This window comes from Gobio gobio (genome assembly GCF_949357685.1).
Source record: "Gobio gobio genome assembly, chromosome: 11".
Lineage (NCBI taxonomy): Eukaryota > Metazoa > Chordata > Actinopteri > Cypriniformes > Gobionidae > Gobio > Gobio gobio.
Window position 1 is genome coordinate 49,102,407 of NC_137104.1, and position 21,521 is coordinate 49,123,927.

General features: G+C 44.0%; 1 protein-coding gene across 1 annotated transcript; it reads left to right on the top strand.

Annotated features, from left to right (window-relative positions):
• The first annotated feature begins 436 nt into the window (after nucleotides 1–436).
• Nucleotides 437–20,523, top strand: LOC307134437 (C-type lectin domain family 4 member C-like). The gene is made up of 7 exons (XM_079830186.1): nucleotides 437–580; nucleotides 7,390–7,482; nucleotides 16,901–16,969; nucleotides 17,354–17,425; nucleotides 17,552–17,697; nucleotides 17,823–17,935; nucleotides 18,283–20,523. The coding sequence occupies exons 1-7, from the start codon at nucleotides 505–507 to the stop codon at nucleotides 18,470–18,472; spliced, it is 759 nt and encodes a 252-aa protein (XP_079686312.1). The 5' UTR covers nucleotides 437–504; the 3' UTR covers nucleotides 18,473–20,523.
• Nucleotides 20,524–21,521: the final 998 nt, after the last annotated feature.

Consider the following 21,521-nt stretch of genomic DNA (forward strand, 5'->3'; position numbering starts at 1 on the left):
TTAGCGCTTCCAAAATCCTAACTTGGCATTCTAAAATCCTGCTTTTAACCCATATATATTTTTTCAAATACAGTACCTTGATAAAAATGTCTGAAGCCCAGAGTCTGTTATGGGACTGTGTGTAAACTGTTCTAATAAAGCTTGTGCAAGGCAAACATTGTTAGTATTATGTGAGTTTTATACAGAGTCAGCATGGTTATCCCTGCAAGACAACACACACACACACACACACACACACACACACTGTGGAAAAAAACACTGTGTACTTCCACAAAAGCTTCATTAAAATAACACTTTCAAGCTTCAAGCTGTATATTGAAAAAGCAGAAATATTAACATTTGCTGTTTCCCTGAAACTTGAATCGTAAACTTTTTTCTTTGTCTCACATTTCCTGTCTTTTTATGTGCCTTCCTTGTTTCCAACAAACAAGTTACCAGTATAAAGTTCAAGTTAACAGTGTAGTAACAGTGGTACCAGTGTAAATCTTCTGTCAGACTAATGTAATGGCTTCAGTCTATGAAAATCCAGATGTAATTTTTTCCACAGCTGCTTCAGGTGAGAAATGCAGTCAAAGCAAAGGTAAGGCTGGGGATATTTTTATATATTCATTTTAATTTACATGGAAGTCCTTTCTGTTTCATTAAAGTTCTTCACTTTTGTTGGAAGGGAGCTGACACATGACCATTAAATTCACAGTGCTTCACTTTTTCCACATTTTGTTATGTTGCAGCCTTATTCCAAAATGGATTAAATTTATTTTATTTTTTTCCTCAATTCTTCAAACAATACCCCATAATGACAATGTGAAAAAAGTTTTTTTTTTTTTTTAAATCTCTGCAAATCTGCATTCACAGCTTTTGATCAATACTTTGTTGAAGCACCTTTGGCACCAATTACAGCCACAAGTCTTTTTGAGTATGATGCTACAAGCTTGGCAAATCTATTTTTGGGCAGTTTTCCCCATTCTTCTTTGTAGGACCTCTCAAGCTCCATTAGGTTCAACGGGGAGCGTCGGTGCACAGCCATTTTCAGATCTCTCCAGAGATGTTCAATCGGGTTCAAATCTGCGCTCTGGCTGGGCTACTCAAGGACGTTCACAGAGTTGTCCCGTAACCACTTCTTTGTTATCTTGGCTGTGTGCTTAGGGTTGTTGTCCTGCTGGAAGACCTTAGCCCCAGTCTGAGTTCCAGAACGCTCTGGAGCAGGTTTTCATCAAGGGTGTCTCTGTGCATTGCTGCATTCATCTTTCCCTCAATCCTGAGTCTCCCAGTTCCTGCCGCTGAAAAGCATCCCCACAGCATGATGCTGCCACCACCATGCTCCACAGTAGGGATGGGATTGGCCAGGTGATGAGCAGTACCTGGTTTCCTCCAGACATGACGCTTGCCATTCAGGCCAAAGAGTTCAATCTTTGTTTCATCATACCAGAGAATTTTGTTTTAGTTCTTCAGGTGCCTTTTGGCAAACTCCAGGCGGGATGTCATGTGCCTCTTACTGAGGAGTGGCTTCCGTCTGGCAACTCTACCAAGACCCGATGCTCCAGAGATGGTTGTTTTTTGGAAGGTTCTCCTTTCTCCACAAAGAAATGCTGGAGCTCTGTCAGAGTGACCATCTGGTTCTTGGTCTCCTCCCTGACTAAGGCCCCTCTCCTCCTGATTGCTCAGTTTTGCTGGGCGGCCATTTCTAGAAAGAGTCCTGGTGTTTCCAAACTTCTTCCATTTACGGATGATGGAAGCCACTGTAATCATTGGGACCTTCAATGCTGCAGAAATGTTTCTGTACACTTCCCCAGATCTGTGCCTCGATACAATCCTGTCTCGAAGGTCTACAGAAAATTCCTTGGACTTCATGGCTTGGTTTGTGCTCTGAAATGCACTGTTAACTGTGGGACCTTATATAGACAGCTGTATGCCTTTCCAAATCATGTCCAATCAACTGAATTAATCAAGTTGTAGAATCATCTCAAAGATGATCAGTGGAAACAGGAGAGCCTTTGCTCAATTTTGAGTGTCATGGCAAATGCTGTGAATGCTGTGAATACTTATGTAGGCCTAAATGTGAATTTTTTTTTTTTATTTTTTTTTTTAAATACATTTGCAAAGATTTCAAACAAACTTCTTTCACATTGTCATTATGGGTTATTGTTTGTAGAACTGAGAAAAAAAATATTAATTTAATCCATTTTGGAATAAAGTTGTCAAGTCAAGTCACTTTTATTTATATAGCACATTTAAAAACAACAGGAGTTTACCCAAAGTGCTTTACATGACAAACAAGAAAAAGAGTTGGGCTAAGCAGTTAAAACATAGAAAGGGCCCAGGGATACAATACATTCAATGAATATAATTAGGAGGCAACACAATTTCAGCAAGGATATAGTCAATAAAATAGGTATAAAAAAAAATAAAAAAGTAAGTGTAAGTGGTAGATAAAATAAAGTTAAAACAGGTAAAAGGTATTAAGGTATTAAGGGTTGTTAAAAGCAAGAGAGAAAAGGTAAGTTTTTTAATTAGACTTAAAACTGGCAAGGGTGGTAGAGGACTTAATGTGAGATGGAAGGGGATTCCATAAATTTGGGCCAGCAACAGAGAAAGCCCGATCATCTTTAGTTTTTAGACATGTGCGGGGGACAGATAAGAGCAGTTTTGAAGATGACCGGGTTCGCCTAGGGGTGGAGTGTGGGGAAAGAATTTCAGCAATGTAGGGGGATTCTAAGCCATTGAGAGCTTTAAAAACAAAAAGTAAGATCTTAAAATCAATCAGCTGAGCCAGGACTGGTGTGATGTGCTCTCTCTTTTAAGTACCAGTAAGCAATCTGGCTGCTGCATTCTGAACCATCTGTGATTTATGAATGTTGGATTGGGCCAGACCTGTGAATAAAATATTGCAATAATCGAGTCTGGACTCACTAAATATGAGGATCATCAGCGTAACAGTGGTATTGGATGCCACATTTATTAAGGATGGAACTGAGGGGCAGCATGTATAGAGTGAAGATGAGGGGGTCAAGGATTGAACCTTGGGGGACCCCACATTTCATAGTAGCAGATGAAGATGAATGATTTCCCAATTTAACTGAAAAAGTCCTGTCTTTGAGATATGAGGTGAACCAGGTTAGTGCAATGCCCTGCAGACCAACTCGATGTTCCAGCCTATGCAGCAAAATATCATGGTCAATGGTGTCAAATGCAGCACTGAGATCTAATAAAACTAAGATGGAGCAGGAACCAGTCAGTGCAGAGCAGAATGTCGTTGTACACTTTCAGTAGGGCAGATTCAGTGCTGTGGATAGCTCTAAAACCAGATTGGAATTTGTCTAATAAATTAAAACTGTTTAAATATGCTGTGAGCTGTAGGAAAACCACTTTTTCTAAAATGTTGGAGATAAAAGGCAATTTTGAGATGGGTCTGTAATTTTTCAAGTCGCTTGAGTCAAGGGAAGGCTTTTTTAGGAGAGGTTGCACAGTAGCATGCTTGAAAGTGGATGGGACAATACCAGTGGCTAGTGAGCTGTTTACTATTGCCAGAAAAGGACAGATAATTGAAAAGATATCTCTGAAGAGCTGAGAGGGAATGACATCTGAAGGGCAGTGAGTGAGCTTCATCCGTGAGACAATCTGAGACAGCTCAGAGGAAGAAAGTGCAGGAGATGACTGCTAATGGGGGGTTGAGGCTCTACAGGGTCAGGAGTAGAATTAGGGATATTGACTCTTATTGAGTCAATTTTTTGAATAAAATAAATTAGAAAATGTTCACAAGCTTCACTGGAGCTTTCAATAGTGTGGGCAGCAGGGTTTAAGATTGAGTTAATGGTTTTAAGAAAAGCACTTTAGGTCTGTGGGCATGCTTATTAATTATCTCAGTGTAGTATTCAGCTTTTGACTTTTTAACAGCAAGTTGATAGCGGTTTAGGCTATCACGCAAAAGATCGTATGAGATTTGGAGCTTGTCCTTCTTCCATCTGCGTTCCGCTTGTCTGAAGACACGCCGGAGAGCACGGGTGGTGTCATTTAACCAGGGTAAAACTGCCCTGGCTTTTCTAGGCTTCAGAGGAGCAACCTGATGCAGAGTATCAGTGCAGGCTAAGTTAAAAAGAGCGGCTAAGTCATCAGTGTTTGAACAGGTGGGGAAAGCGACAGAGAGATTTGACTGGTGAACCAATTTAAAATGATGAGAGAATTTTGGCGCTGTGGCTGGGTTTAAGATCCGTGAGAGAGGGGGGGCTGAGTAGGGGAGGGTGGGGGCATACAAGAGTCTACTGAAACTCAATCATGTGATGATCAGATACAGCAATATCTGAGATGGTAAGATTGGTCACATCAAAACCAGAGGAGAGAACATGGTCTAAGGTATGGCCTCTTTGATGGGTTGGACCAGACACTGACTGGATTAGGTTAAAAGACTCTAAAACATTTATGAAATAATTTACCATTGGTTTAGTGGGACAGCATGGATGTTAAAGTCACCAACAATCAACAGTTTATCTGATCGGGCAGCCATAGAGGAGAGAAGATCAGTGAACTCCTGAATAAATAGGCTACCGGTAGTTTTAGGAGGTCTGTATACCAAAGCACATAATATAGGCATATGGACATTAAACAGTAGTAGTTGCACTTCAAACGAGGAGTAGGCATTTGTGGGCAAAAAACGACATTTAAATGTGTTATTGAATATTGTGGCTAGGCCACCTCCACGACCAGAGGCCCTGGGTGTGTTTAGAAAACCACAGTTGGGAGGGCATAGCTCTCCAAGTGGAGTGAGATCATTGGCATTAAGCCACGTTTCTGTTATGAAAAGTACATCAAGTTTCCTAGTCGTGAAAACGTCATTTAGGATAACTGCCTTATTTACTAACGCCCGGGCATTAACCTGTTAGCCTTCACCCCCGCTTTTGAAAAAATCCTAAGAAATGGCATAATCAGACTAAATATTGTTTATGTTATATTTCAAATCTGAAGATGATAAGTCTAAAACTCTGAATTTTATTAAGTGTTTTTCAAGATCATGTTATATGATTTTATTTTGAGATTTCTCTAAAATGTTAACTGATGTTTATTGCCTTCTCTTCCGAGCTACCATTCAGTTTATTGTCTCTATTGTTTTGAGGTGCAAACTGCCCATTCAGTTTCAGTCTCCCCAGAACACTTTCACACCTCTCTGGCCTGGTTATGGCTAGTTATCTTATTCTTTTGTCTTCATTGTAATCACTGACGACTCTCTATTCAAACTGTTCTATTCAAACCTCATTTATGATCAACTTCTCACTTCACCTTCTAAAGTGCCTCAAATGCGTTGTTGACAATAGAAACGTTTCAGTTGGTTTTTCATTTCATTCTATTCAAAATTATTAATAAAAATAACGTATTTGCCCAGGTGGCAGGTGCATTGGCTAGCTAGCATGTTAGCTTAGCACACAATCAAAATACAATAAAGATTAAAACCATGTTTTTTCACCAAAAATACTTTATATCACAAGTGGGATGTTTTAAATAACCTTCTGTGGTCTCATTTGGCTTCGGATCAAAAAATCAGACAGAAAATATATCATTTTACAATATTCTGCATATTCATAAAAACTATGTCGAATAGCATTGCATTATAAATATAATCTATTATTAATACACCCAACATGGTAAAAAGAACACAGACAAACCATACATCGTCGCGATTGTGTTAATTGTCTTCAAATGTCTCTATTTGCATGTTTCGCGATCTCTGGAAGCTTTTATTATGGACTTTTATTATGGCACATGGTTCTTCTTCGTCTGTCTGTACCATATATGGACTACATGTGCACAGAGCGTTGTTGTTTTATGAATTGAAAACAACACATCTCAATCGCTCATGAATAGGCTTCATCTGCACATTTTGAGGAAGTATGGAATAAAAAATACTCCTCTGTTTAGAAATTTGACACAGACATATAAGAAACTATCAATATTTCTCCTCATCTGCACACTTTTGAACTAAAAGCTCTGAGGGATGATGATTTGTTGCGAGTCTTCGTGAGGAGAAGAGAGGAGTTTTTTTAGGAATGAGAACAGCTGAGGCTCATATTACAATCAAACGGTACCGACGCGGTTTCATATTCATAACTCCTGACACATATTAACAAATTACTGTCACTATAAGACTTTGAGAATAAAACAGAGGTAAAAAATTGAAGCTTGACTCTTAGATCTTTTAAATGATGTATAGATTTTCATGGTAATTACTTACATCTGACAGTCATTTGAGCTAATTTAAACAAACAAAGCTTGAGGACAAATGCGTCCTCAATCCGGTTAAGAGGTTAAACAGGGCAAATTTAACAGGTGTCAGTAGCTCGGATGAGGTAGACGGCGTAAATCCATGATACTTCAGTGGACGGAGAAAGGTTGTGTTCATTCCACACGTTGGGCGAGACCTTGCAGTCGCGGGGCAAGGAGACCAATGCACCGGGATGAGCGCAGTAGGTGTTGCAGACGCAGACCGTGGGGTTGGGGAGAGTTGGAGAAGATTCCGAGGTGCAGTCTTATCATGCCATCGACGCCTGGTCGACGAGCGGGAGGACACCGCCAAGATGATGGTAGGAATGGCACCAGGCGATGGAGTCGTTACGAGGACCTCGTAACGGGAGCTACGATGCAGGTAGCGGGGTCGCAGACGAGCGATGCCAAGGCTAGCACAGAGTCTGTAAGTTCCAACAGCGACGACGAGTTCATGGATAAAAGTTTGGATGCAGATAATTCCATAATCGAAGGAGACTGAAGTGAGTGAGTGAAGACACCGTCAAAGTGGATAACCCACAGTGTCCGTAAAAGGACTGGGAGGTACAGGACGAGACGCATAATCAGTCCTCCATGGATCACAGGTTAGCCAGCAAAACACACAGCCAAGTTGGAACCTCGATAGGCCAGCAGCATAGAGACGTACAGCAGAACAAGATGCACAGCGAGATGCAACCGGGTGTAAACAGTGAGGAAGGGGAGACTTACACGCCGGAGAGAACTGTGACCGTCTCGGCAGAGAGGGCTCGAGAGAAGTCGTCCATAGGTGATAGCAGGTTAATTCCAGAGTGTTTGTTAGAGGCAGCAAAAAGTCACTTAATTCCAATAAAATATTTAAGACGATAGGACTGCGGCAAACTTAGCGTAGCGAATTGCTTAACAAACAAAAAACAAACAGACGCCTCCGATCAACAGCGGCAGCCAGGTGCGCCAGCGTACGTCACCGGAAGGTTACATGCTTATAGGAGATATAACATATAAGTTGTAACATAACAAAATGTGAAAAAAGTGAAGCGCTGTGAATACTTTCCGGATGCACTGTATTTATACTTGATAAATTAAAATCTAAAATCTAAATTAGATGTTTTACCCTTTATCACATTGGATTCCTCATCACAGGTCAGGAAAAAGTCACTTCATCTAAGTGTGCTAAAGTTTTCGGGATCTCTCTTGTTTTTGCTCTCGGGGGTCTGTGTGTCCTGGGTATGATGTGTGAGTATCGCTGCTATTCAATACTAAATTGATGCTTATTGTTGGAACTTTTAACTTGACGTCAATAGCCAGGTTTCCATCCAAGGATTTTTTAAAAAATCAAATGTTTACAGATATAGTTGATGGAAATGCCAATTATCAATATTTTTTGCAAATGTCGACACTGTCTTTTTCTGTTTAACTTTAGTGCATAAATTCTAGGTCGATTCAAATGTCAAATTCAAATGTCGAGAAAAACTTATTCGGAAACACTTCTTGTCCAGAAAGGGGCTTTAACGCAAATAAATGTGGTGTCACATGACTATACAGTCTATACAGCATCCCCGTTAATTGTGTTGATCCCTTTATGCTGCATTCACACGGGGCATCGGCATCAACGCTTGATAGAGGGCATGTCTGAAGCTTGAGGAGGGTGTGGTCACCCATTCAAAGTAAATGAGAAACATTGTTAATAGGCTACAAATGCACCCGTTTTTATTGTTTGATGATCACGCCTAAATAGTCTTTATAATTGCATTTCATCATCTGAACTTTTAATCCCACTATACTCTTTCTTGAGTTTGGACAAGGTAGGCTCAACTTTTTCACTCCATAAAGCAAACAATATATCACTGTTATCAAAAATGTTCCCTTCCATCCCAGAGGAGATAATTTGAATATTCTCGGATTGTACAGTACTATTGAAGCTATTTAAAATCTTCTAAATTCTGTTTCATGCAATTCCTTCAACCATTAAACAATGAAAACGTCTCGGTTACGTATGTAACCCTCGTTCCCTGAGGAGGGAACGGAGACGTACGTTAGTGACTAACGAATGGGGGTTTCGCTTAGAAGCCAATCATCTTCGAGTATTCAACAGCGCCCAATGGCAGTGCCAATGCCATGGGCATGCGGAATTTGCATGCGTAACTCCGCCCCACCTCGTGGGTATATAAGGAAGTACGCTGGCAACATCGCATTATGTTACTGCTGCAGGAGCCAAGACTGAACTCCGCGTTCCAGGCAGCACAGCTGACGTGGCAAAGGAAACGTACGTCTCCGTTCCCTCCTCAGGGAACGAGGGTTACATACGTAACCGAGACGTTCCCTTTCGTTCAGTCACTACGACGTACGTTAGTGACTAACGAATGGGGGTTCCAATACAACAACGCCACTCAGCTGTCATCCAGTGCCCTGCGTAAGTGTGAGTACCCTGTCGTAAGACTAGTACGGACGAAGGACTCCACTTATCACAGGATTACCAAGGTACACTGGGAAGCATATCCCAGTGAGGGAATGCCAAGATGCCTACCCGTGGGGAGGACTTAGAGAATACACATATGACCCGCTAAGGGCTGCATATGGAAGATCTCTAGGGTACCAGCCGAAGGTGGATTTTTAACCCTAGGGGCGGCAGGGACTTGCCAAGGGAAAGACACCTGCTCGCTGAGGAGGCTTACGGTGGAAATACTCGTGTGGGGGTCGCCGGAGGGGAACCATGCACACGGAGCACCTGGAGGAGCTCAGGGCTCTCGGGGAGCTCACCTGAGGGAAAAATATCGCACGTATCCAGTCCTTGGAGTGGAATGGCGAGCAAGCGAAGACACCTGAGCCTGGCCCATTACCGGCCACCCGTAGGGGCGAGTACACAGTCGGACACTGGCTCCACTCGGAGATTGTAGAATCTGGCGAATGTGTTGGGTGTCACCCAGCCTGCAGCTCTGCAGATGTCTGTTAGCGAGGCGCCATGCGCTAGAGCCCAAGAGGAGGCCACACTCCGGGTGGAGTGTGCCCTCACACCAAGGGGACATGGTCGACCTTGCTGCTGGTAAGCCAAAACAATGGTGTCCACTATCCAGTGAGACAACCTCTGCTTTGAGAGAGCACTTCCCTTCCCCTCTCCACCATAACAGACAAAGAGCTGGTCTGAGGTCCTGAAACACTGCGTCATGTCTACGTAAGCGCGGAGAGCGCGTACTGGACAGAGCAATGCCAAGGCTGGGTCTGCCTCCTCCAAAGGCAGCGCTTGCAGGTTCACCACCTGATCTCGGAACGGAGTGGTGGGAACCTTGGGCACATATCCGGGCCGGGGTCTCAGGATCACGTGAGAGTTAGCCGGCCCGAACTCAAGGCACGATTCGTCAATCGAAAATGCTTGCAGGTCCCCGACCCTCTTAAGCGAGGCCAATGCGGTCAGCAGGGCCGTCTTCATAGACAAGAACTTAATCTCAGCCGACCGCAAAGGCTCAAAGGGAGGCCTCTGCAGAGCACTTAAGACTACTGAGAGGTCCCAAGAGGGAACGAGAGGAGAGCGAGGAGGATTCAGTCTCCTCGCTCCCCTCAGGAACCTGATGATCAGGTCGTGCTGACTTACCTTTTTGTCTCCCAGGAGATCGTGGTAGGCAGATATTGCGGCCACATACACTTTAAGGGTGTAGGGAGACAGCCTTCGCTCCACCCCCTCCTGGAGAAACGATAGCATGGACCCGATCGGGCATTTCCAGGGGTCTTCTTGGCGGGAAGAACACCATGTGACGAAGAGGTTCCACTTCAACGCATAGAGACGTCGCGTAGACTCAGCTCTAGCGGAAGTGATGGTAGCGACCACCGCAGGTGGAAGGCTACTCAAACCTGCCACGTCCCGTCCAGAAGCCCGCTGGACGCGGGTGCCAAAAGGTGCCCCGTCTCTGAGTGAGGAGGTCCGGTCTCAGAGGAATAGGCCAGGGAGGGGCTGTCGCAAGGAGTAAAAGTTCTGGGAACCAGGTCTGGCCGTGCCAATACGGGGCGACCTGCTCCTTGTCCTCCCTGATCTTGCACAGTACCCGTGCAAGAAGGCTCACTGGGGGAAACGCATACTTGCGTAGCCCTGACGGCCAGCTGTGTGCCAGTGCATCCGTGCCAAGGGTGCCCTTGGTCAGGGAATAGTACAGGGAGCAATGGGAAGAGTCCTGGGAGGCAAACAGATCTACCTGTGCGTCGCCGAACCGTTCCCATATCAGCTGGACCGTCTGGGGGTGGAGTCTCCACTCTCCGGGGAGAGGCTGAAACCGTGAGAGCTCGTCGGCTGCACAGTTCAGGTCTCCGGGGATGTGGACAGCACAAAGGGACCTCAGGTGCTTCTGACTCCACAAAACGAGATGGCGGGCGAGTTGAGACATACGGCGGGAGCGTAGACCGCCCTGGTGGTTGATGTACGCTACTACGGCCGTGTTGTCTGTCCTGACTAGTACATGTTGACCCCTCAGCAACGCTCGGAAGCGGTGCAGGGCGAACCGTACTGCCAGTAACTCGAGGCAATTGAAATGCAGAAGGCGCTGGGGTCCTATCCAGGAGCACGCGGCTGCTTGTCCATTGCACATGGCACTTCAGCCCGTGGATGATGCATCTGTTGTTACAACAATATGCCTGGAAACTCGTTTTAAGGACACTCCGGTCCGTAGAAAGCTGAGGTTCGACCACGGGGTGAGCGTCTGTAAGCAGGCCCGAGTCACTTGTACCCGGAGCGTGCCAGACCGCCATGCCCATCTCGGGACTCGATCGCGTAGCCAGTGCTGAAGCGGTCTCATATGAAGCAATCCGAGCGGCGTCACCGCGGCTGCAGATGCCATATGCCCCAGGAGCCTCTGAAATAGTTTCAGTGGAACCGCACTCTTGCCCTCGATTTGACGAAGGGAAGTCAGCAGAGACTGCGCGCGCTCGCTCGAAAGCTGCGCGCACATGGCGACCGAGTCGATATCCATACCGAAAAAAGAGATCCTCTGCGCGGGGCAAAGTTTGCTCTTCTCCCAGTTGACCCGAAGGCCCAGACGGGCTAGGTGATGGAGCACCAAATCTCTGTGTCCGCAAACCTGCTCTCGAGAGTGACCCAGTATGAGCCAGTCGTCGAGGTAATTCAGGATGCGAACCCCGTGCTGCCGAAGGGGCGCAAGGGCTGCCTCGGCAATCTTCGTAAAGACGCGAGGGGACAGAGATAGCCCGAATGGTAGAACTGCGTACTGATATGCCCACCCCTCGAAAGCAAACCGTAGGAACGGTCTGTGTCGAGGTAGAATGGAGACATGGAAGTAGGCGTCCTTCAGGTCGATCGCTGCAAACCAATCGTCTGGACGAACGCATTCGAAAAGGCGTTTCGCTGTCAACATCTTGAACGGAAACCGGTGAAGGTAACAGTTCAAGACGCGCAGGTCCAGGATTGGTCGTAGCCCACCGGTCTTTTTGGGTACAATGAAGTACGGGCTGTAAAACCCGTAATTCATCTCGGCTGGAGGGACAGGTTCGATCGCACCCTTCGCCAGTAGGGTGGCAATCTCCGCTCGCATGACGGGGGCGTTGGCCCCGATCATAGTGGAACGGACTCCCCGGAAGCAGGGAGGAACCTGCGCGAACTGAATCGCGTAGCCGCGCCTGACGGTCCGCGGGACCCAGCGGGACAGCCCTGGAAGCTGAAGCCAGACATCCAGAAACTGCACCAGCGGGGTCATACGGAGTACAGACGTACCCGGTGTGGGCTTGCAGCGATGCAGCGTCACCGGCCCGGACATGGGAGGCTGAGGGGTGTCCCGGTGCGGGGGCACGGTTGACAGCTGCGTCCTGACAGAGGAGACCAGGGAAGGACGCACGTTCCACTGGGGTCTGCTCTGCCAGGAGGCTGGCGACAGAGTGGGATGCGAGTGGCGGGACCCGTGGGTGGCGCGCACCGTCATCACCGGACTCTGTGGGCTCAGGGATGGGAGTGTTAATTCTTTCTTTGACCAACATAGGGTGCTGCTGACCCGGGGGACAGCAGCAGAACAAAGGATTCTCCCCCGGCCCTCCACCGGGGGAAGGACTGGTCCTGCTACCATCTCCTCGAAAGAATTTCCCATCCCTGAGCCGTCCGTCTCAGGAGCGCCGCTTGGCCTGGCATTTAGCGGGGCGCGGGGCGGCCTGAGGGGACCTTCCTACGGCTTCCTCCGCGACCCGGCCCGGGTGAAGGCTGCTGCTTGGACCGGGTGGGAGGGGCGGGAGCCTTAGGAGGGCGTCCTCTGCGTGGAGCAGACTGAGGCGACTGTGCCGGCGGCTGGGTGGAAGCAGCAGCTGGCCGCCGGGGCAGTACGTGTTTGATAGCCTCAGTCTGCTTCTGGGCGATTGAGAACTGTTGGGCAAAGACCTCAACCGCCCCGCCGAAGAGGCCGGCCTGGGATATGGGGGCATCGAGGAACTGGGTCCGCTCAGTGTCCCGCATATCGGCCAGGTTCAGCCACAGGTGACGCTCCTGGACCACATTTGTGGACATCACTTGACCCAGGGAGCGTGCGGTCACCTTCGTCGCCCGGAGAGCGAGGTAGGTGGCGGCACGCAGCTCATTTAAGAGCCCCGGATCAACTCCACCCTCGTGCATGTCCTTGAGGATCCTGGCCTGGTAGACCTGAAGGATCGCTATGGCATGCAACGAAGCGGCAGCCTGCCCCGCGGCTCTGTGCGATTTCGCCACCAAGGTTGATGTGAAACGACAGGCTTTGGAGGGGTGCTTAGGATCACCACGCCAGGTTGAAGCGCTCTGAGGACACAGTTGCATCGCAACAGAACGTTAAACTGGAGGGACCCCAGTGTACCCTTTAGCTGCCGCCCCATCGAGGACGGAAAAGGCGGAAGAAGTCGCCGAACGGTCACGGGAAGACAACGGGGACTTCCAGAACCGCGCCAGTCCCTCATGAAGCTCGGGAAAGAAAGGTATTGGGGGCGGGGACTGACGGTTGTTAGCGCGCGCTCCCAAAAACCAATCGTCGAGCCTTGAGCGTTTGGGACAGGGCGGAGGGTTCCACTCTATCCCTAAGCTCGTGGCTGCCCGAGACAACATGGCTGTCAGCTCTGGGTCCGACTCGGGTAATGCTGGCGCGCCCGAAGGCGGCAGCACAGCCGAGTCATCATCCTCAGAGGACTCGAGCCCACCTTGTGATGCGGTGACCGACATCGCATCTTCCTCCGGAGCGCCAAACGAGATGCGCGGGGGGGCAGGAGCCGGCCCCGCGATCTGCGTCTGAACACTCGCGGGTTGCAGTGTGCAAGACGGGGGTGTGGCACGAGGCATGAGCGTTGGGGCTTTTTTCCACACCGTAACCGTCAGGTCACCCTGACCACCAGCCGAAGTACTGGGCCTCTGGGACTCAGTAGATCGGGGTGTGGTAGAGGGGGCTCTCACTTCAGTACGAAGGTCATGGAGTCTTGACCGCAACACCGCGATGGTCATGTTCCCGCAGTGGGAAGATGACTCATCCACAAACGCTGCCTGGGCATGTTGAAAGCCCAAACATACCAGGCAGTGTTTGTGCCCATCAGAGGGAGATAACGACCGGCCACACCCAGAAGTACACGGACGAGACATCCTGAAAAGGACGCGTCACGTGTAAGCTCTTTTAGGAGAGGAAGCTTCGCAGAGAACGCCGAAGCGCCCAGGGACCACACACCAGCTGTCTAGCGGACCACTGCGCAGATCAGCAGGCAGGCAGTATGATGATCACTGGAACGCGCCGTAACACCAACGCCTCTGGAAAGCTGTTCGTCTCGAAAAGCTGTCGAAGACTCAGATCAGGCTTGAAGGAGTGAAGAGATCCTCTTGGCTCCAAAGCAGAAACATAATGCGATGTTGCCAGCGTACTTCCTTATAAACCAACGAGGTTGGGAGGAGTTACGCATGTAAATTCCGCATGCCCATGGCATTGGCACTGCCATTGGGCGCTGTTGAATACTCGAAGATGATTGGCTTCTAAGCGAAACCCCCATTCGTTAGTCACTAACGTACGTCGTAGTGACTGAACGAAAGGGAACAAACTTACCCATTCCTTGGTCAGAAGGTCAGCATTAATCCAACAAGATCAACTGTGAAAAATGTCCTCATTCTTACATCGATCAAAGTAAATTTCAGAAAATTCACTTCAAGGGATTCCCGGGTTTCGGCACCATCTGTAAGAGTGTACTCCTACAGATGGTTCAATCTGCAGGGTTGGACTACAGAAACGTTATCAGAAAGATGGAAGAAAACTGTACATTTCTTGTCTATTTCCACCGACTGCAACTTATACCAATGACGGAAATAAGCGCAGTTAAAATAGCTAAATATGTGGGAGAGCGTTGCTATAATGTGACTATATTGTATTGCAATAGGGAGCACTTCAAAGTCAATACCAAATCAAAACTAGTTAGCACAGTATTTGTAATAAAAAGTATTTAATGACAATTTGTAGTTATGGTTACACTTAAAATAGTTATAAGATGAGATGATAAAAACGTATACCATTAATCAGACCTAGCATGAATGTTACCTGGGGGATATAAAGAGAGAGAGCGAGAGAGAGAGCAAGAGAGAGAGAGAGAGAGAGAGAGAGAGAGAGAGAGAGAGAGGGAGAAGGAGAGAGAGTGAAAGAAAGAGACAAAGAGAAGAAGAGAGCAAAGAAGAGAAGGCCCAAAGACCTCCAAAGTCAGAAAATAAAAGAGCTAAGAGCCAGAGAAAAACAGAAGAGCAAGAGAATAAAGAGAAAAGCCAGAGAATAAAAAGAAAGAGCAACAGTTCCAACCTTCTTTTATCCCTTTCCCTGACCATGTGATCATACCCAAACATGAGCCATTCAAACTGACCAATCAGATCAAACTTCCCCCATTGTAAAGGTGTGAAACCCATTTGGCATACAGGTCTCTTTGTCTTCAATTCCAAATGGCCCTTCTGATAAGGAAATGGAGGTTGACAACAGTAAAGCAAATTTCTTTGTTGGATTTCAAATATCAAATATCTTTGAATATTTTCACTTCTTTCACAATCGACCATTCAAAAATGTTAAATATAGGCCTACCCTACACCAATAAAAGCTGCACCTGTCTCTATGAGCAGCAATTTGTTTTTGATCGATTTGATGAACTCTGAAACCAGAACAAATAATACATAATAAAATAATAAAAAATATGTAACGTCACCTGTAGGTTTCTAAAGAGCATTTTTGAAGCCTAAAGTGGAAGGAGCTGGCCTTTGTCATCTTGTCACTCCTGGATAACTGAAAATGGGCAAAGAGGCGGGACGTAGATGGAGATGAGGTGCCCTGTTGCTGACACCACCACGCCCACTTAGCTCGACCATAGTGCAATCCACCTGTCACTCAAGTGGCCTTGCCCCTAATTATGCAGGAATGTAAGGCTTAATATAATTTAAATGGATGAATTATACAACAAAATCACCCCCATCACAGATGTCATGAAGGGCAAAATTAGCTGTATAGACCAAAACCACTTTTTGGTACAAATCCATGGGCTTCGTCACATAAAGGCAGTTACATGCAGTCCTGACAGACATCCTTACGCCGTGATCTTCTGATTTCCTAATATTTCCTAATTTAGTAATAGGTTTATTATTCTACAAATATTTGGGATGCGAAAGACGCAAAATTATGTATGGAAACGACTTGAGGGCAGTTTTTTTAAGCAATACAATACGGTTAGCCATACCATTTATCGGTAAAAGGCCAATTGGATGGAAACAGGCTGGATACAGCAAATTTCTCAACCTTTTTTAATGCATATTCACTTTGTCGATAACAAAACAGCATAAAAAGTGGATGGAAACTTGGCTAATGTTACTGCTATTCTTTTCTATTAAAGGGTTAGTTCACCCAAAAATGAAAATTCTGTAATTAATTACTCACCCTCATGTCGTTCGACACCCCTAAGACCTCTTCGTTCATCTTCGGAACACAAATGAAGATATTTTTGTTGAAAGCTGATGGCTGAGAAAGGCTTCAGACAGGCCTCCATTGGCATTCAGTACATTTACACTCCCAAGACCCATAAAAGGCACTTAAAACGTCGTTACAAAGTCCATCTCACCACAGTGACTCTACAATAATTTTACGATGCGATGACACTAGTTTTTGTGTGCAAAAAAAAATCGAAATAACACCTTTATCCAACTTGTTCTTGTCTTCCGTGCGTGCCTCCACGACACATTGATCGTGCTTTAGGTCTCGGCGTAGTTCTCAAAATGGGGTTAAAGTGTGCATTTCATGGATTCCCGAACCCCGGCGCTATGTCATATTCTCGTGCATGTGTCGTGGAGGCACACACAGAAGACAAGAAGAGGTTGAATAAAGTCGTTATTTAGATTTTTTTTCACACAAAAACTATTGTCGTCGCATCGTAAAATTATTGTAGAGTTACTGTGGTGAGATGGACTTTGTAACGACGTTTTAAGTGCCTTTTATGGGTCTTGGGAGTGTAAATGTACTGAATGCCAATGGAGGCCTATCTGAAGCCTTTCTCAGCCATCAGCTTTCAACAAAAATATCTTCATTTGTGTTCCGAAGATGAACGGAGGTCTTACGTGTGTCGAACGACATGAGGGTGAGTAATTAATGACAGAATTTTCATTTTTGGGTGAACTAACCCTTTAAGATATTAAGATTAGATACACTTTCAGATTTTGAATTACTGAACAGGCAGCAGCACAACATAATGCAACTGTCTGCCCAAGAGAATTGCAGTGCAAGTGAGTAAAATATATTTCATAAGCATCAACTATAGTGCATGACACTTTTTTTGTTCATAATGAAGCCCATTCAATGAACGAAACATTCCAAAGCATTCCATTACTTTCTATAATGTCTATTGCAAACGTGTTATATAAGAATGTTGTAGAAGATTCAAACACTAATAAACAACTGTTCCAACAAGAATCTGAATATCAGGAAGTATAATGTAAAACAATCAAAAAAGCTTAATTTAGAGGAAAAGTACATCTGAGAGAATGGGAAAGAAGAAGTAATAGTGTTAATGTCAGGGAATTAAGACATTACAGATTTCAACTTTGTGGTTGTGAGTGAAATAGTTGCTTCCTTTTTTAAATGTTTACTATTCATTTTCTCTGTACCAGTCATGGAAAGAAAGTTTGAGAAACTTACATCCAGGTACAACAGTCTGAGAGAATGGATGTCCTTTTATGTAGGTGAGTGCTATGGTGAGACAGTGTTTCACATAACAAAACAACAACAACAACAACAACAACAACAACAACAAAAAACATTTATTATTGATGGACTAACTACACATTTTTATTCTTTAATATTCACAGCTCAGTCTTCTTACCTGGATGGCTGGATAGTTAGTCGTGGAAAGGTTTACTTCTTCAGCAAAGATAAACTCAGCTGGTCAAACAGCAGAAATGTCTGCGTATCAAAACACGCTGACCTGGTCACCATAACCAGCAAAGAAGAACAGGTGAACAGACATTTTATTTTAAAAAAACTATTAAGTTTAAAAAAAAAAAACTATTCTTTGCTTGAAGCGGCACCAGCATCTTTATTTCTGAGTGCACAGCAAAACAGATCCTGTGCTTTTTCTAGGATTTCCTGGTCTCTAAAATTGATGAGACACACTGGATTGGTCTCAATGATCTGGACACTGAAGGACACTGGGTTTGGGTGAATAACCAAACTCTCAATGAAACTGGAGTTCAGTAAGAACTACTGCATCTGTCATAAATCTACTATTAATCAATAATAACAAGTAGGCTATCTCAATTGTTAAATTTACGGCTAATTGACAATAAGCAAATAAAAAAACTAGATTTGTATTTCCTAGCAAATAATAATAATAATAATAATAATAATAATAATAATAATAATAATAATAATAATAATAAATAATAATAGATAATAATGCAAGGAGCACAAGACCAATATAACAATTCAGAATGCAAAATAATGTAAAAGAAAAAACAATCATAGTTTAGCATGCAAATAGTAGCTGTTACATTTGGAATTCCATGAAGTCGATGTTAAGTGTTTGTTTCTGCTTCTAAAGGTTCTGGGCTGTATGGATATGGAACCATGAACCTGATAACTGGAGAGAGGAGGATCCCTCTGGAGAAAACTGCGCTAGTCTGGGATATATTGGTGGCAAATTAAACACTTGGTTTGATGCTTCTTGCAAAAAGCAGAAGTTGTTTATCTGTGAAAAAAAATATCCATTACCCTTAACTGTTGACAACTGACACATTGCTTTGCTTTAAACGTGACTTTTCTCAGATACAGATTTATGCAAAAAAAATTGAAACAAATATTTGTCTGATACATTTTAACTGCAGTTTAATTTAGTGGCTGTTTTCATCTATGAACATAACGAAAGGGTAGTGAATTTGCTCAGAGTGTACTGCTGAGTTTTTGAAAAATTTCAAAGCATTTTCCCAAAATATTATGTTAAAATAAGATTTGTCACCAAAAATCATTCCATTTGCTGAAACACAGAGAAAGTTATGGCCAAATTAAGACTCAAAAACCCCCCATAGTGGATGAAAACATCCCCAACAGCACATAATGGTTAATGGTGCCCTATAATGAGTTGAAACAATATTTTAAATTGAGATATCTACATAGAGGGTATGTTACTTATTTAAGGGCAAAAATTGTCCAGATATGGTTTTAAAGGTCATTTTACAACCCTAGAAATTGTCTCTAGAATGAAATGGTCTGTTGTTGCCTTATTTGGAAGGGTCATGAATATTAATGTGGAGTTCTGCTCTGATTGGCTGTTTCCATGGGTGGCTAATTTCAGTAGCTTTAACCTGAATGACTTCAACCTGAATGAATACTGCCTTATGGGGACTCTTGTCACCATGGGGACATAAATTGAGGTCTCCATGAGGAAACAAGCTTATAATTACAGAATGAGTTTTTTTTTTTGAAGAATGTAAAAATGCCTGTAGTTTTGGGTTTGTATTTGTGTGTGTGTGTGATGGGCAGGTTTAGTATAAGGGGAGATAATATACAGTTTGCACAGTATAAAAACCATTACGTCTATGGAGAGTCCCCACAAAGATAGTGAACCAGACGTTTGTGTGTGAGTGTGAGAGTTTGAGTGTGAGTTTTGCGTTTCTGCCCCTGCCATTCCCGCACAAGTTTGCAACATTTTTGCAAAATTCAAGCACCAACACAGTCTGCTCTCATTTTCCTGCAAATTGTACTGTCTTGCGGGAACCAATCTTTATTTTTTCATACTCTATCCCAGCTGCAACTTGGGGGCGGGACACAATAAACATAGCTTTGGCATTGTGGTTCCTTATCACAACTGATCATGATGGTCAAAAGATTTGCTGAAAGAATGTGAGGATCACATTTCTTAAAATTCAGACTCTGATAGTGACTTTGAAGAAGAGGATGAGATTGAGCATCAGCTAATTCCAAAACGAAGGAATGGGTTACCTGTGACCTGAATGGGTTACATTTCGAATAAGGTTCAAATAAATAAAAATCAATAGTTATGAAAAACCTTGCTTCATTTGTAGATTTGTTAAATTCTTTCCACTAATATCTTGTAATTTATTTTCTTTTTTTATTACATTTTATTAAAAAACAAACAAAAAACGAGTAGCACTTTAATACATAAATGTGATCCAACAAAGGTAAAGAGAAAATGTTAACCATATATGCTGTTTGTATTGCTTGTAATTGGGATGAAGTAAACATCTGTAGAGTATTTTAGCATAAAATGGTTTGATTGTGTTCAATTAAATACCCAAAAATGCAGTGGGTCCACCAGACCCACGAACACTGGCAGAATAACAAAAATATGAACACCACACAACGGTTAACATCCAATTTTCTATTTTTTAATGTATGCAAAAGCACCATGCTGGAACTTTCTTTCTTCACACTTCTTATTGGCTCGCTCACGGTTAAAGTAGGGAGGAGAGTCTGGGGGAGTTAGATGTTCTGACATGAATATGATGATGATGATGATGATCCCTGACTAGAAGAAGACATTGACAGACACCTTTTCATTTATCAAAGACCCTCTGCATCAAACCTGTACTCGCTCGACAATACTTCAGCAAAGATCAAGACTCAACAAATTGCATCAGGACACTTTTTTCAAACAGGCAGGACATGCAAGTATCAAGCTAGGTGCATTAACTAAAAACTTAATGTATCTTTAAATACTAAATGTAATGCATAAATGTAAATACTACCATAATTTCATGTCTAAGCTAAACAATGTGCATGTTTGTAGCATTTAGTCTAGATAATAAAGTCTTGTTTGTTTTGCATGTGATGTGATGTTTGTATTTTATGCTTAAAACTAAAGTCCTTAATCATACGGTTTGTTGCTACATGCTCATAGTGTTGGATCAATATTAGGATATTATTGTCAATGGTAAAGAGAGTAATATCCTATAGTAGCCTAATATTCATGTTCTCACTGGACGATGTTCTCAATTACCCCTTTTCCACCAGTGCTAGTTCAGAGCCAGTGCTAGTCCCAATTCCTAGTTGGTTCGACTGAGGAGCCTTCTAAGAACCGTTTTCTTTTCCATATGCTGAGATACACAACAGAGCCAGGTCTTATGTCACTGTATACGTCTCATCTTTCTCAGCAACGCTAGCGAGTCAGCGGGAAACACAAACACACCAGATTTGTTCGAGATGCATCGGCACTGCGCAAACCGATCCGTGTATGATATCAAAAAAACGTATGAGTGAATCACAAGCAGACGTGACTTCTGTGTACCGTTACACACCAACTGTACAGTTCACCATATAAAGTGATGGAGTCTCTTCAGAACAGTTGGACTAAACCGCTCAATTCATATGGTTTAGTTTTACGATCTCTTTATGAACTTTTTGAAGCATCAAAGTAGAGGTTGCGTAGACTGTCAATGGAGGGACAGAAAGCTCTCAGATTTCATTAAAAAGATCTTCAGTTGTGTTCTGAAGATGAACGAATGTCTTTTTGGTTTGGAACGACACAAGGGTCATTTTAAGAACTTTTGGATGAACTGAACTTTAAACATTAACAAAGATTAATTAATTCTGTAAAAATGTATTGCTCATTAATAGTTAATACATTACAATAAAGTCTCATTTGTTAACATTAGTTAAAGGGTTAGTTCACCCCAAAAACTAAATAATGACTTATATAGTAATGACCGATTTTAAAACACGGCTTCATGAAGCTTTGGAGCGTATCGAATCACAGTATCAAATCAGTGTGTAGCGTCTGTAGGAATTGTGGACGCAGACACATAGTTTAATGAATCTTCCAAA

Coding starts and splice junctions, on each gene's coding strand:
- LOC307134437 (XM_079830186.1), top strand. CDS start 505: ATGGCTTCAGTCTATGAAAATCCAGATGTAATTTTTTCCACAGCTGCT. Junction 581..7,389: donor GAAATGCAGTCAAAGCAAAG/GTAAGGCTGGGG, acceptor TCCTCATCACAG/GTCAGGAAAAAGTCACTTCA. Junction 17,698..17,822: donor TAACCAGCAAAGAAGAACAG/GTGAACAGACAT, acceptor TGCTTTTTCTAG/GATTTCCTGGTCTCTAAAAT.